At 44.1% G+C, this 14,461-nt stretch overlaps 1 protein-coding gene across 10 annotated transcripts in view; it reads right to left on the reverse strand.

Annotated features, from left to right (window-relative positions):
• Window positions 1–11,086: 11,086 nt before the first annotated feature.
• Window positions 11,087–14,461, reverse strand: part of LOC120030077 (calcium/calmodulin-dependent protein kinase type II subunit gamma-like) — a 37,911-nt gene continuing 34,536 nt past the window's right edge. For all 10 annotated transcript variants that reach the window (XM_038975408.1, XM_038975403.1, XM_038975406.1 and 7 more), the window contains 2 exons: window positions 13,462–13,698; window positions 11,087–13,370 (listed from right to left, as the gene is read on the reverse strand). In XM_038975408.1, the coding sequence (XP_038831336.1) occupies window positions 13,466–13,698 (233 nt within the window). In that variant the 3' untranslated portion in view covers window positions 11,087–13,370; window positions 13,462–13,465. The remainder of the gene's footprint in view (window positions 13,371–13,461; window positions 13,699–14,461) is intronic.

The raw sequence follows: 14,461 nt of genomic DNA on the forward strand, positions 1-14,461 counted from the left end.
ATATCATATAATAAAATGTTCATGAAATCACAAGTCCAAGACACCAAATGAAAGATACACATCTTGTGAATCCAGCCATCATTTCTGATTTTTAAAATGTTTTACAGGGAAGACACAATATGTATTTCTATTAGCTAACCACCATAGCAAAAGACACAACTTTTTTTTCCCACCATTTTTTTCCTGCATAGGTAGCTATGACAAATTCGACCAAATAAAGATATAAATAGTCACTAACCAAGAAACAACTTCATCAGATGACAGTCTGATAACATATTTATTGTATAGCATATGTTTTGTTCGAAAAATGTGCATATTTCAGGTATAAATCATAGTTTTACATTGCAGCCACCATCACAACTCTCACCAAAGCAACTAGAATAACTACAGAGAGCAACGTGAATTACCTAAATACTCATCATAAAACATTTATGAAAAATACACAGCGTACAGCAAATGAAAGACAAAGATCTTGTGAATCCAGCCAATATTTCAGATTCTTTAAGTGTTTTACAGCGAAAACACAATTTAGCATTATATTAGCTTACTACAATAGCCAACCACACAGCAGCATTGATTCATGCACGTTAGCGATAGCGAATAAACCAGCAAAAGATATTACATTTTTCACTAACCTTCTCAAAACTTCATCAGATGACAGTCCTATAACATCATATTACACAATACATATATTGTTTGTTCGAAAATGTGCATATTTAGCGGCACAAATCGTGGTTATACAATGAGAATAGTAGCCAAGCTGCAAAGAAAATGTCGGGAGAAATCTTGGGAGAGGCACCTAATCTAATCAATAACTAATCATTAACTTGACTAAAAAATACAGGTTGGACAGCAAATGAAAGATACATTAGTTCTTAATGCAACCGCTGTGTTAGATTTTTAAAATGAACGTTACTACGACATACAGCGTGCGTTAAAGCGAGACCGCACCGAAATTAATGGCGGAATAGTAGTTTTACATTTTTCAACAGAACAACGAATTAACATCATAAATAGTTCTTACTTTTTGATGAGCTTCCATCAGAATCTTGGGCAAGTTGTCCTTTGTCCAGAATAATCGTTGCTCCGGCTGTAGAATGTAGTCTTCAGCTTAGGAATTAGCAGCAAACATTAGCTATGTGGCCCAGACGTGTCCAACTCTTCAATACGCAGCACAAAGAAAATTCCGAAAATCGCAATATACTGATATAAAATGATATAACTCGGTTTAAAATAACTACATTATGACGTTTTTAACACCTATATCGAATAAAATCAGAGCCGGATATATATAAGGCCTATAACGAGAGCTTTCCAGAATGCCATCCTGAGGTCTGTCTCGCGTCATGGCGAACGTTGAAAAGAGTGCACCCCACGTTCCAAGACCCTTTATATGGCCTCAGATCTGCCTAGCAACTCCATTCCAATTCTCACTGCTTGCTGACATCTAGGGGAAGGCGTATGCAGTGCATGTCGACCAATAGAATACATGCAAATTAATAAACTGACCCTAGAACAGAGTGCCCGATTTCAGATTTCTCACTTCCTGACAGGAAGTTTGCTCCAACTTGAGTTCTGTTTTACTCACAGATATAATTCAAACGGTTTTAGAAACTAGAGAGTGTTTTCTATCCAATAGTAATAATAATATGCATATTGTACGAGCAAGAATTGAGTATGAGGCAGTTTAATTTGGGAACGAATTTTTACAAAGTGAAAACAGCACCCCCATATTGACAAGAAGTTTTAAAGGCACAGTCAACGTAGTGTATGTAAACTTCTAACCCACTGGAATTATGATACAGTAAATTATAAGTGAAATAATATATCTGTAACAAATTGTTAGAAAAATGACTTGTGTCATGCACAAGTAGATGTCCAAACCGACTTGCCAAAACTATAGTTTGTTAACAAGAAATTTGTGGAGTGGTTGAAAAACGAGTTTTAATGACTCCAACCTGTGTATGTAAACTTCCCACTTCAACTGTATGAAGAGTCTCTCCCTTCTCATGTTGGGCTAAATGAGATAGCCTGTAAGAGCCTCCGTGCACAAACCCCTTCAGTGCCATATATGCAAAAGATTTGGACATGTCAAGTGTATGCAGACAGGAAGAGAATCGAATGCCAGTGGAGGTTAGATATTGCAATTGTGGCTGCGAACATGCACACACATTTCCAGATTGCACTGTTAGGGTAAAAAAGACAGAGGTGGCACAAGTAAGGGCTGTCCAGCGTGTCGCCTATCTGGAGGCGGTGAGAAGAGTGGAAGGAGCGAGTAGAGCTGAAGACGCAATGGTAGTAGAGCCTACACCAGTGACTGTTTGTCAGCAACCAAGGTGGACTACGTAACATTTATTGCAACGGTCATAACCTGCACAGCAGAAATGACGTCCTCCAGCAGTCTCCTGTCTGAAGATCAGTTCCAGTGCTCCATCTGTCTGGATGTGTTCGCTGAGCCAGTCACCACTTGTCACCAGTCACCACATGTGGACACAACTTCTGCAAGGCCTGTTTTAGTGGATACTGACTTGTGCCAGTCTCCACTGTGTAAGTGGCCAACAAACAAGAGACCATGGGCCCTGTTTCCCAAAAGCATCTTAAAACTAAGTTTGTCGTTAAAACCATCCTTTGGTTCTAAGATGAACATAGACTTAATATGCTTTTGGGAAACCGGGTCCTGATCTCAGTGGAAATACTTGCTTTGCTGAGATTGCTGCTCAGTTCAGGAAGTCAGTTTAAGTGTAATTGAAAGCTCCCTGTAGCCCGGACCAAAGCCTTGCCAAGCCTGGAGAAGTGTCCTGTGACGTTTGCAACAAGGTGCAAAGCCCTAAAGTCCTACCTGGAGTGTCTGACCTCTTTCTGTGAAATGCACGTGCAGCCTCATAAGAGAATCGCAAGCATGAAGAGACACAAGCTAATTGACCCTGTGGAGAACCTGGAAGACAGGATGTGTAAGAAGCATGACAGAAAAAAAATTATCCAAGATGGCGTAGCAGTCAGACGTCTTTTGTCCTCGTCTTGTCGTGTCCCGTGTATATATCTTTTTCTTCGCATATCTTTTTAAAATTCTTTCTAAAACTCAACTTCAAAACACTCTCTGAAACCTGCCTCACCCAATGTGGTGCGGATCTGTTTTTTTCTAAACTATTATTCACCTTGAATCCGAAATCCCTCAACAGAAGCTAGCCAGCTCACTAGCTACTAGCTAGTAGTCAGCAGCTAACTTTTAGCTCAGAAAGCTCTCGCCAGTCTGTACAACACGACTCAAACCAGAGCATACCAGACCTATTTTCTCTCCATATCCCCGAATTCCCACCGCAAGCTCTAGACATTTCACCTGGATCTTCGCAGCTAGCTAGCTGCTATCCGAGTATTGGCTAACGTCGGTCCCGGAGCAAGCATCAATTAGCCTGAAGCTAGCTCATGCTAGGCCCTTTCTCCCGGTTAGCTAAAGAGGCCCTTCAGCCACCCCTGGGCTAAAATACCCGGACCCCTTCTACTGCTGGTACGGGGCACGGAACCCCGCCGATCCTTCACGAATGGACTACGACATAATCTGCTCGAGGGGGTACTCAACTGGCCTCTACATCGCGACCACCCCTGATTACCCGCTAGCCGTGGCCCGCTAGCTGCTAGCTGTCTAGAGCATATTGGACTGTTAGCTGTATAGATCCATCGGCCAATTTCTTGGGCCACTATAACTATTATGCCAATTGGACTTGGACTCCTCTGCTACTCGGAACCCTACTAATCCATCACGACTGGTCTACCAACGTCACCGCACGCGGAGGCCAAAACAGACTTTCCTCCGTCAAGACGTCCCTTTAAGGCCCTTCTGCTAGCTTGCTAGTCCCGGTCTGCTAGCTTGCTATCCCCGGTCTGCTAGCTGTCTGAATCACCGTGTCTCCAGCCAGCCCAACCACTCACTGGACCCCTATGATCACCCGGCTACGCATGCCTCTCCCTAATATCAATATGCCTTGTCCATTACTGTCCTGGTTAGTGATTATTGTCTTATTTCACTGTAGAGCCTCTAGCTCTGCTCAATATGCCTTAACCTAGCATTTAGTTCCACCTCCCACATATGCCGTGGCATCACCTGGTTTAAACGTTTCTAGAGACAATATCTCTCTCATCATTACTCAATGCTTAGGTTTACCTCCAATGTACTCACATCCTACCATACCCTTGTCTGTACATTATGCCTTGAATCTATTCTCTTATGCCCAGAAACCTGCTCCTTTTACTCTCTGCTCTGAACGCACTAAACGACCAGTCCTGATAGCCTTCAGCCGTACCCTCATCCTACTCCTCCTCTGTTCCTCTGGTGATGTAGAGGTTAATCCCTGCAGTGCCTAGCCCCACTCCTACTCCCCAGGTACTCTCAATTGTTGACTTCTGTAACCGTAAAAGCCTTGGTTTCATGCATGTTAACATTAGAAGCTTCCTCCCTAAGTTTGTTTTATTCACTGCTTTAGCACACTCTGCCAAACCGGATGTCCTAGCCGTGTCTGAATCCTGGCTTAGGAAATTTCCATCCCTAACTATAACACTTTCTGACAAGATAGAACTGCCAAAGGGGGCGGTGTTGCAATCTACTGCAGAGATAGCCTGCAGAGTTCTGTCTTACTATCCAGGTCTGTACCCAAACAATTCAAACTTCTATGGTTAAAAATCCATCTTTCCAGAAACAAGTCTCTCACTATTGCCTCTTGCTATAGACCGCCCTGTGCTCCCAGCTGTGCCCTGGACACCATATGTGAATTTATTGCCCCCCATCTATCTTCGGAGGTCGTGCTGCTAGGTGACCTTAACTGTGACATGCTTAACACCCTGGCCATCCTACAATCTAAGCTTGATGCCCTCAATCTCACACAAATGATCAATGAACCCACCAGGTACAACCCCAAATCTGTAAACACAGGCACCCTCATAGATATCATCCTAACCAACTTGCCCTCCAAATACACCTCTGCTGTCTTCAACCAAGATCTCAGCCATCACTGCCTCATTGCCTGCATCTGTAATGGGTCTGCGGTCAAACGACCACCCCTCATCACTGTCAAACGCTCCCTAAAACAATTCAGCGAGCAGGACTTTCTAATCGACCTGGCCAGGGTATCCTGGAAGGATATTGACCTCATCCCGTCAGTAGAGGATGCCTGGTTATTCTTTAAAAGTGCCTTCCTCACCCTCTTAAATAAGCATGCCCCGTTCAAAAAATGTAGAACCAGGAACAGATATAGCCCTTGGTTCTCTCCAGACCTGACTGCCCTTGACCAGCACAAAAACATCCTGTGCCGTTCTGCATTAGCATCGAACAGCCCCCGTGATATGCAACTTTTCAGGGAAGTTAGGAACAAATATACACAGGCAGTTAGGAAAGCTAAGGCTAGTTTTTTCAAGCAAAAATTTGCATCCTTTAGCACAAACTCAAAAAAGTTCTGGGACACTGTAAAGTCCATGGAGAATAAGAGCACCTCCTCCCAGCTGCCCACTGCACTGAGGCTAGGAAACACTGTTACCACCGATAAATCCACTATAATTGAGAATTTCAATTTCAAATTTTTCTATGGCTGGCCATGCTTTCCACCTGGCTACCCCTACCCCGGTCAACAGCCCTGCGCTCCCCACAGCAACTCGCCCAAACCCCCCCACACTTCCCCTTCACCTAAATCCAGATAGCTGATATTCTGAAAGAGCTGCAAAATCTTGACCCCTACAAATCAGCCGGGCTAGACAATCTGGACCCTCTCTTTCTAAAATTATCTGCCGAAATTGTTGCAACCCCTATTACTAGCCTGTTCAACCTCTCTTTCGTATCGTCTGAGATTCCCATAGATTGGAAAGTTGCCGCGGTCATCCCCCTCTTCAAAGGGGGAGACACTCTAGACCCAAACTGCTACAGACATATATCTGCTCTACCCTGCCTTTCTAAGGTCTTCGAAAGCCAAGTTAACAAACAGATTACCGACCATTTCAAATCCCAAAGTACCTTCTCCGCTATGCAATCTGGTTTCAGAGCTGGTCATGGGTGCACCTCAGCCACGCTCCAGGTCCTAAACGATATCATAACCGCCATCGATAAGAGACATTACTGTGCAGCCGTATTCATCGACCTGGCTAAGGCTTTCGACTCTGTCAATCAAAACATTCTTATTGGCAGACTCAACAGCCTTGGATTCTCAAATGATTGCCTCGACTGGTTCACCAACTACTTCTCTGATAGAGTTCAGTATGTCAAATCGGAGGGCCTGTTGTCCGGACCTCTGTCAGTCTCTATGGGGTGCCACAGGGTTCAATTCTCTGTATAGACTCTCTTCTCTGTATACATCAACGATGTCGCTCTTGCTGCTGGTGATTATTTGATCCACCTGTATACCTCTGGCCCTTCTTTGGACACTGTGTTAACTAACCTCCAGATGAGCTTCAATGCCATACAACTCTCCTTCTGTGGCCTCCAAGTGCTCTTAAATGCAAGTAAAACTAAATGCATGCTCTTCAACCGATCGCTGCCCGCACCTGCCCGCCCGTCCAGCATCACTACTCGGGACGGTTCTGACTTAGAATATGTGGACAAATACAAATACTTAGGTGTCTGGTTAGACTGTAAACTCTCCTTCCAGACTCACATTAAACATCTCCAATCCAAAATTAAATCTAGATTACCTATTTCGCAACAAAGCATCCTTCATTCATGCCGCCAAACATACTCTCGTAAAACTGACCATCCTACCGATCCTCGACTTCGGCGATGTCATTTACAAAATAGCCTCCAACACTCTACTCAACAAATTGTATGCAGTCTACCACAGTGCCATCCGTTTTGTCACCAAAGCCCCATATATGACCCACCACTGTGACCTGTACGCTCTCGTTGTCTGGCCCTCGCTTCATACTCGTTGCCAAACCCACTGGCTCCAGGTCATCTACAAGTCTCTGCTAGGTAAAGCCCCGCCTTATCTCAGCTCACTCGTCACCATAGCAGCACCCACCCGTAGCACGCGCTCCAGCAGGTATATCTCACTGGTCACCCCCTCTCCTTCCAGTTCTCTGCTGCCAATGACTGGAACGAACTGCAAAAATCACTAAAGCTGGAGACTCACCTCCCTCACTAGCTTTAAGCACCAGCTGTCAGAGCAGCTCACAGATCACTGCACCTGTACATAGCTCATCTGTAAATAGCCCATCCAATCTACCTCATCCCCATACTGTATTTATTTATTTATCTTGCTTCTTTGCACCCCTGTATATCAACTTGCACATTCATCTTCTGCACATTCTACCATTCCAGTGTTCAATTGCTATATTGTAATTACTTCGTCACCATGGTCTATTTATTGCCTTACCTCTCTTATCCTACCTCATTTGCACATGCTGTATATAGATTTTTCTATTGTATAATTGATTGTATGTTTGTTTATTCCATGTGTAACTCTGTGTTGTTGTATGTGTCGAACTGCTTTGCTTTATGTTGGTCAGGTCGCAGTTGCAAATGAGAACTTGTTCTCAACTAGCCTACCTGGTTAAATAAATGTGAAATACATATTTTTTTTTTTACTCCTGGAGATGTTCTGTAGGACCGACTAGACGTGTGTTTTTCAGTTCTGCACTGAGACAGACCACAAGACTCACCACAGTTGAACTGGGGAAGACGGAGGCACAAGTACAGCAGATGATCCAGGAGCGAATCCAGATGATTCAGGAGCTACTCCAGATGATTCAGGAGCTACTCCAGATGATTCATGAGCGACTCCAGATGATTCAGGAGCTACTCCAGATGATTCATGAGCTACTCCAGATGATTCATGAGCGACTCCAGATGAATCAGGAGTTCAAACAATCAATAGTGCTCAGCAAGAGAGATGCAGAGAGAGAGAGAGAGATGACAGACAGCATGCAGGTCTTCACTGATCGGATGCACTCTATTGAGAAATACCAGGCTAAATTCACTGAGGAGAAGCAGCTCTCAAACACTAAGGACCACCTTCACCAAAGTTCCCCATCCCGGTGTACCCCTCCAAACACCAAGGACTGGTCTGAGATCAGTAATCACAGTGAGCTGTGTGTGGTGAATGCGAGGAGAGCATTTCTTGAGCTTAGGGAGACTCTGGACCCTGATACAGCAAATACCTGGCTTATCCTATCTAAGGACAAGAAACAAGTGAGAACTGGAGCAGAATGAATAATCTCCCTGACAACCCAGAGAGGTTTGTTTGGAATCGCTCTGTCCTGGGAAAGGAGGGCTTCTCAGGGAGATTTTACTATGAGGTGCAGGTGGAGGGGAATACTTGGTGGAGGTTAGGGGTGGCCTGAGAGTCCATTGACAGGAAGATGTATACACAGAGCACTAAGAATGGATACTGGAATGTGGGACTGAGGGATGAGTATGAGGCCTTCAGCTGTTCCCGTGTCACTTTCTTCTTGGCGAAGCCCCAGAAGGTAGGGGTGTTTGTGGATTATGAGGAGGATCAGATCTCCTTCTATAATGTGGAGGCCAGGTCTCATATGTACTCTTTCATTGGCTACACCTTCCCTGAGAAACTCAGTGTTATTTGAAATTGGGTTAACTGATGATGAAAACTCATTGGTCATCTCCCCCGTCAATCACATGGCCTAGGAAACTTGTTGAGAGAACTGAAAATGTTGATCCTACGTCATGTTCTGTTTGCCTAGCTATGTACACTGAGAGTACAAAACATTAGGGACATGACATAGACTGACCTGGTGAATCCAGGCGAAAGATATCCCTTATTGATGTCACTTGTTAAATCCACTTTAATCAGAGTAGATGAAGGAGAGGACAGGTTAAATAATCATTTTTAAGCCTTGAGACAATTGAGACATGGTGTGCCATTCAATGGGCCATACAAAAGATTTAAATGCCTTTGAACCGGGTATGGTAGTAGGTGCCAGGCACACCGGTTTGAGTGTCAAGAACTGCCAAGCTGCTGGGTTTTTCACACTCAACAGTTTCCCATGTGCATCAAGAATGGTCCACCACCCAAAGGACATCCAGCCAACTTGACACAGCTGTGGGAAGCATTGGATTTAACATGGGCCAGCATCCCTGTGGATTGCCTTTGACACCTTGTAGAGTCCATGCCCCGACGAATTGAGGCTGTTCTGAGGGCAAAGGGGAGCGCAACTCAATATTAGGAAGGTGTTCCTAATGTTTTGTATTCTCAATGTATATCAAGATGTCTAACGTTCATGGTATACTGTTTAATCTAATGTGAAGGTTAAACAAAATAAATACTTGACTAAGCTCTAAGAAGGAATGAGTGACTGGTATCTAGTTCTCTCTCTAAATATGTTATCTAATTCTACAGAATCATACATCATTCATCTGACAGAAACGGCAGGTTTTCTGCATTTATTAATGCTGATCTGTTCCCTGTTCTTTTAAGTATATGAAGCGCTAACGCCTCCTTTTGGCCTCAGATAGAACTGTTCTTCAGTGGCTGACCTTGAGAGCTGTATCTTAGCCCAGGGCACCAGGTCATATTGTACAATGACAATATGACTCAAGTTCCCTGTGGAGACCAGGGGTAATTCTCAATAGTCTTTCCTCTTGTCCCCCCCCCGCTGCCTCTGCTTCTCAAAGTGCAGCTTGGATATTCATCCTTTGTGTATTGTCAGTTTTCATAGAGAGAAGTGTGTTTCTGCACTGTGATAGAATATAATAGAGTAAAGTAGAGCAGGGAGTAGAATGAAGGGACATGTACTTTAATATCATGACCTAGTCAGTAAACAAGGGGAGTATTCAAGCTAAGTGTCAAGATTGGTGGAGGAGGACCCTCGGACCTTCTCTTTTCCCTCTGACATTTTGAGGCGGGAAGAAGACGAGATGAGAGACGAGGAATTGAGGAAAGACTTGAGAATGAGCTCAGGCTATCTATTCCCAGCTCATGTCTACATGATGTTTGTGACCTTTGAGAAGACAGAAAGGTAGAGAACAAGAGTGATAGAGGCAGATGGCCAGAGAGATAAATAGCATGCTGGAAAGGTGATGGTAAGTTGGTTGGTAAACCTGTGTGTCAGTACTAGTATATGTGTGTGTGTTCATGAACGTGTGTATTTGATGGTGGTGGGGTGTGTGTGTGTGTGTAGAAGCTGACCTGCAGCAGTGTCCTCATTAATCACAGAGAAGACAGGGACCAAGAGACTTGTCCTACATCTCAGACACACACAGGAATACACAGTCCGCCTTAAATAAGGTTACACACAGGAGTATGCCTTAAATAAGGTTCCAATACTGCCCTAAATAGGCATAGGCTAGAGTCACCTTCCATGAGAACAACAGGACAGGAAAGCTTTAAATAAGACTTAAAAGGTCTGACAGACACACTATCAATAGCTTTAGGGCACGTCAAACTCATTCCACAGAAGGCCGAGTGTCTGCTGGGTTTCGCTTTTCCCTTGTACTTGATTGATGGTCACTAATTATTGTCTCGGTCTTAATTGAAAGGAAAAACCAGCAAACACTACGCCTTCCCTAGCACACCACTTAGAGGCAATCTACTGGGCGTGCATTCTAAGGGTTAGCAGGACATTGGAACACCTAGGCCTCGATTTAATCAGATCAAGCCTTAAACCTCGTTAGCAGACATCCACATAGTGGATGTTTTGGAAGTGTAACTGTGGTATGAGCTGACAAATAGGGTAGTGACTGCTCATGCCACAAACCACTCCCCTACTATCCCTACAGTTAGAAGTTCAAAACAGAGCTAGAAATTGGAGTCTGATGCATGCTTTCATGTACATTTGGATGTGGATGTATAGCCTATCAGTCTAATCGAGGTGTAGACAATAGAACATCATACAATAACGTTTTTTAACTTGTAATGCAGCTGCATGAATTAAGGCCACTGTATAGGATTTTGTCAGATTACAAAATTGGGTGGTTTCGTTGAATCCAATGGCAGTTTCCGCAAAAAGCCAATGCTAGGAGCCGCTTGTGGATTTTACAGCTCTAACGCAGTTCCACCTCCGACACTTCCAAAATATCCGCTGTGTGGCGGCTAACGCAGGCCTGATATAATCTAGCCCCTAGTTTTACATTAAAAGAGACACGGAGACAAAACGGTGCTGAAATAGTATTTTTATTAAATACTTTCAAGATCCAAGTTTCGAAGAATAACAAAGCTATGATAAAGGACCTACTAACAATTAGACAAACATTTGATCGTCCTCAATTCATGGTTTTAATTTACCGTACATCATGATCATGCAAAGAAACTCCAGCATCCAACGACTGCTGGGGAAAGAAAGCGCAGCCCGACAGGTTAACATCACAACGCAGGGAGAGTACTGACAATGAGCTTCATAACAAGCTAAGGCTCCTCAATCCTTTTTGTAATTAAATAGTATTTTTTGTTTATTTTATTATCTCATGTCACCTATTTAATATGCTGGACGGAGGCGGAGTTCTTATTTTTCTTCATTTCAAAATATGCAAATATGATAGTTATTATATACCCTATCCTCCGTCCTAGTTCAGGTAGGTGCACGGTAGAGATGCTTAAACTGAAACATGCATACATTGCTCTCTGGTTTAACTCCACAAATACTTCTCTGAACACTTCCCTCCACCTGAATGGGCAATATAAGGACTAAAATCCCACTGTCTGGGTGAAATAAAATTTATAAATTTACTGGTAATCAATAAAAATTCAGTTGTCTCCTCGTTTACCCTCCATTTCCTCCTGTGTGTGTGTGTAACAGATTTATATCCTCAACAACTTATTGAATTCAGTCCCTTCCATCCCTGTTATATTCTAACCAGCTAGTCTGATCAGTTTAATAGTTGGCCTAACTTTAGTGTGTGCGCGCGTATAGAATGCACAACTTTCCAAAAAGCAGAGAAACATTTTTTTTTTTTTTTAAACTGTCAACAACACCCAAACCAGCAAACAGAGACCCACACATATATACACACTCAGAAACACACATTCACACAGATAAACAGACTGCTCAAACAGAGGGAGAGACAGTTACTAATGGGACGAAAACACGAACAAAAGTGCCAGGGTTTCACCATGGGCACTGCAGTGGTGAAGATACGTTACAAAACCTGACACCACAGTGTGTGTGCGCAAGTGTGTGCACGATATGTATTTACACAGGATATTATGAGACTGACAGCTCAGGACATCAGGTTGAAATAAGAATTTGGGAGGTGTATGTGTTGGTATACATGTGTGTGTAGAGGTCAGAGGTTGTCAAAATGGTGTCAGTAACATGGACATGGGACTAGAGCTGGTTGGTGTGTGTTAGACAAGTGTCCACCCCTTTGTCATGCTCTCTGAGTGACTCTTAGACACACGTACATGTTATGTACAATCACACACACGCCATGTATACACAGCCAGGGGGTGGGAGTGAGAAACGGAGAATGGAGGGACAAAAAAAAAGGGAGAAGACTCTTAGGAAAAAAAAAAGAAAAAAAAGGAGGACAAGGGGGAGAGGAAGAAGGAAAACATTTAAAATGCAGATGCCTTTCCCCCAAATTTGCCATCTCCCACTGCAGAACAATAAAACAGACAGCAGGTACATACTGCAGTTTCACTTTCACAAAACTTATTTTTTTTAACTCAGTCGCTTAAAATTGACTACATCAGACTCAGTCCACAGAAACGCAACGTAAACAAGGCTAAAAACACAACAGAAACAGTGCTCTGGAATGCACCCCTACCTTCCCTTCAAAACAAATAAAAAACAAAACAACAAACTCCTACAAAGCCTAAAGTTCTACACTTTGGTGCTTCACCTTTTGATATCAAGTTTCTCGCATCAGGTTCTTACATATTTCTGATTGAAACAACTGTCCTTCCAAATAGAATTCTGCTTGGGAATTCTCCATTTACATTCTCTGGGAAAGAGAGCAAATCCTGCTCCGGAGATTATTTTTTCCCATGTCATCTACTACCATCACACACACTCTCCTCTCATCGTATATATAAATGCTTGTTAGGGTTGGGTGTTATCTTGTACTAGTCATATATTACACTGTATACTCATTCTCATAACAAGTTCATGAACCCGTTCCTCCCCGCTCCTCTCATCTCAAAATGGCGGCCATGGACGGGAGACAAAATGGCTGCCGGGTGGGAGGGGGTCAGAAGTCAAAGGACGAGCCCTCCTATTGGCCGTCAGATGCATGCATCATCCCACAGGGGCGGAATCCACACTTGGCCGGCCCCCAGCGGATCAAAGGAGAGACTGGATTGGTTGGTGTTGGAGAGGGTGCAGTCTTGCCCGGCCGGGCTCCTGGCATTGGTCAACCCACAAAGAGGACACGCCCCCAAAACACACGCCGAAAACACGCCCCAAAACTCACACTCCAACAGCCTGGAGCGTTTGGACACCTGAGAGAAAGCGAGATACTTTAGAACATTCAAAAGGTTAAAAGTGTAAGTGTAAGTGTAAGTGTGTGTGTGTGTGTGTGTGTGTGTGTACCAGTTCACTGCAGCGGTGCGGCCGGAGCCCCAGAGCAGTGGAAGTGGACGTTGAGCCACTTGCTGTCACGGCGATGCCACACCCTGGTCTCCTCCGATTGGCTGGAACGGGGGCGTCCCTGACCGTCGACGAATTGCGTGAGGCGGATGTAGGCGATGCAGGCAGCCTCCTCTCCAATCAGGTGAACGTGGGGGTTCAGCAGGGTGGTGTGGACCGGCTTACTGTTCTTACTCAGCACTGTAGGAACACAAAGATAAAACATGTTTGGATCTTTCTGCTGAACTCATTCGTTGTATGCAAGTGTGTTTGCATGTACAGTGCATTCGGAAATTATTCAGACCCCTTGACTTTCACATTTTGTTAGGTTACAGCCTTATTCTAAAATTGATTAAATAATTTTTTACCCCTCAATCCACACACAATGCCCCATAACGACAAAGCATAAGACATATTTTTAATACATTTGCAAAAAATGTACACAAGACTGAAATATCATATTTCAGTCTATATCACATCGACGGGACAGTAGTGGAGAAGGTGGAAAGTTTTAAGTTCCTCGGTGTACACATCACGGACAAACTGAATTGGTCCACCCACACAGACAGCGTTGTGAAGAAGGCGCAGAGGCGCCTCTTCAACCTCAGGAGGCTGAAGAAATTCGGCTTGTCACCAAAAGCACTCACAAACTTCTATAGATGCACAATCGAGAGCATCCTGTCGGGCTGTATCACCGCCTGGTACGGCAACTGCTCCGCCCACAACCGTAAGGCTCTCCAGAGGGTAGTGAGGTCTGCACAACGCATCACCGGGGGCAAACTACCTGCCCTCCAGGACACCTACACCACCCGATGTCACAGGAAGGCCATAAAGATCATCAAGGACAACAACCACCCGAGCCACTGCCTGTTCACCCCGCTATCATCCAGAAGGCGAGGTCAGTACAGGTGCATCAAAGCAGGGACCCGAGAGACTGAAAAACAGCTTATATCTCAAGGCCATC

This window comes from Salvelinus namaycush, chromosome 35 (genome assembly GCF_016432855.1).
Source record: "Salvelinus namaycush isolate Seneca chromosome 35, SaNama_1.0, whole genome shotgun sequence".
Classification (NCBI taxonomy): domain Eukaryota; kingdom Metazoa; phylum Chordata; class Actinopteri; order Salmoniformes; family Salmonidae; genus Salvelinus; species Salvelinus namaycush.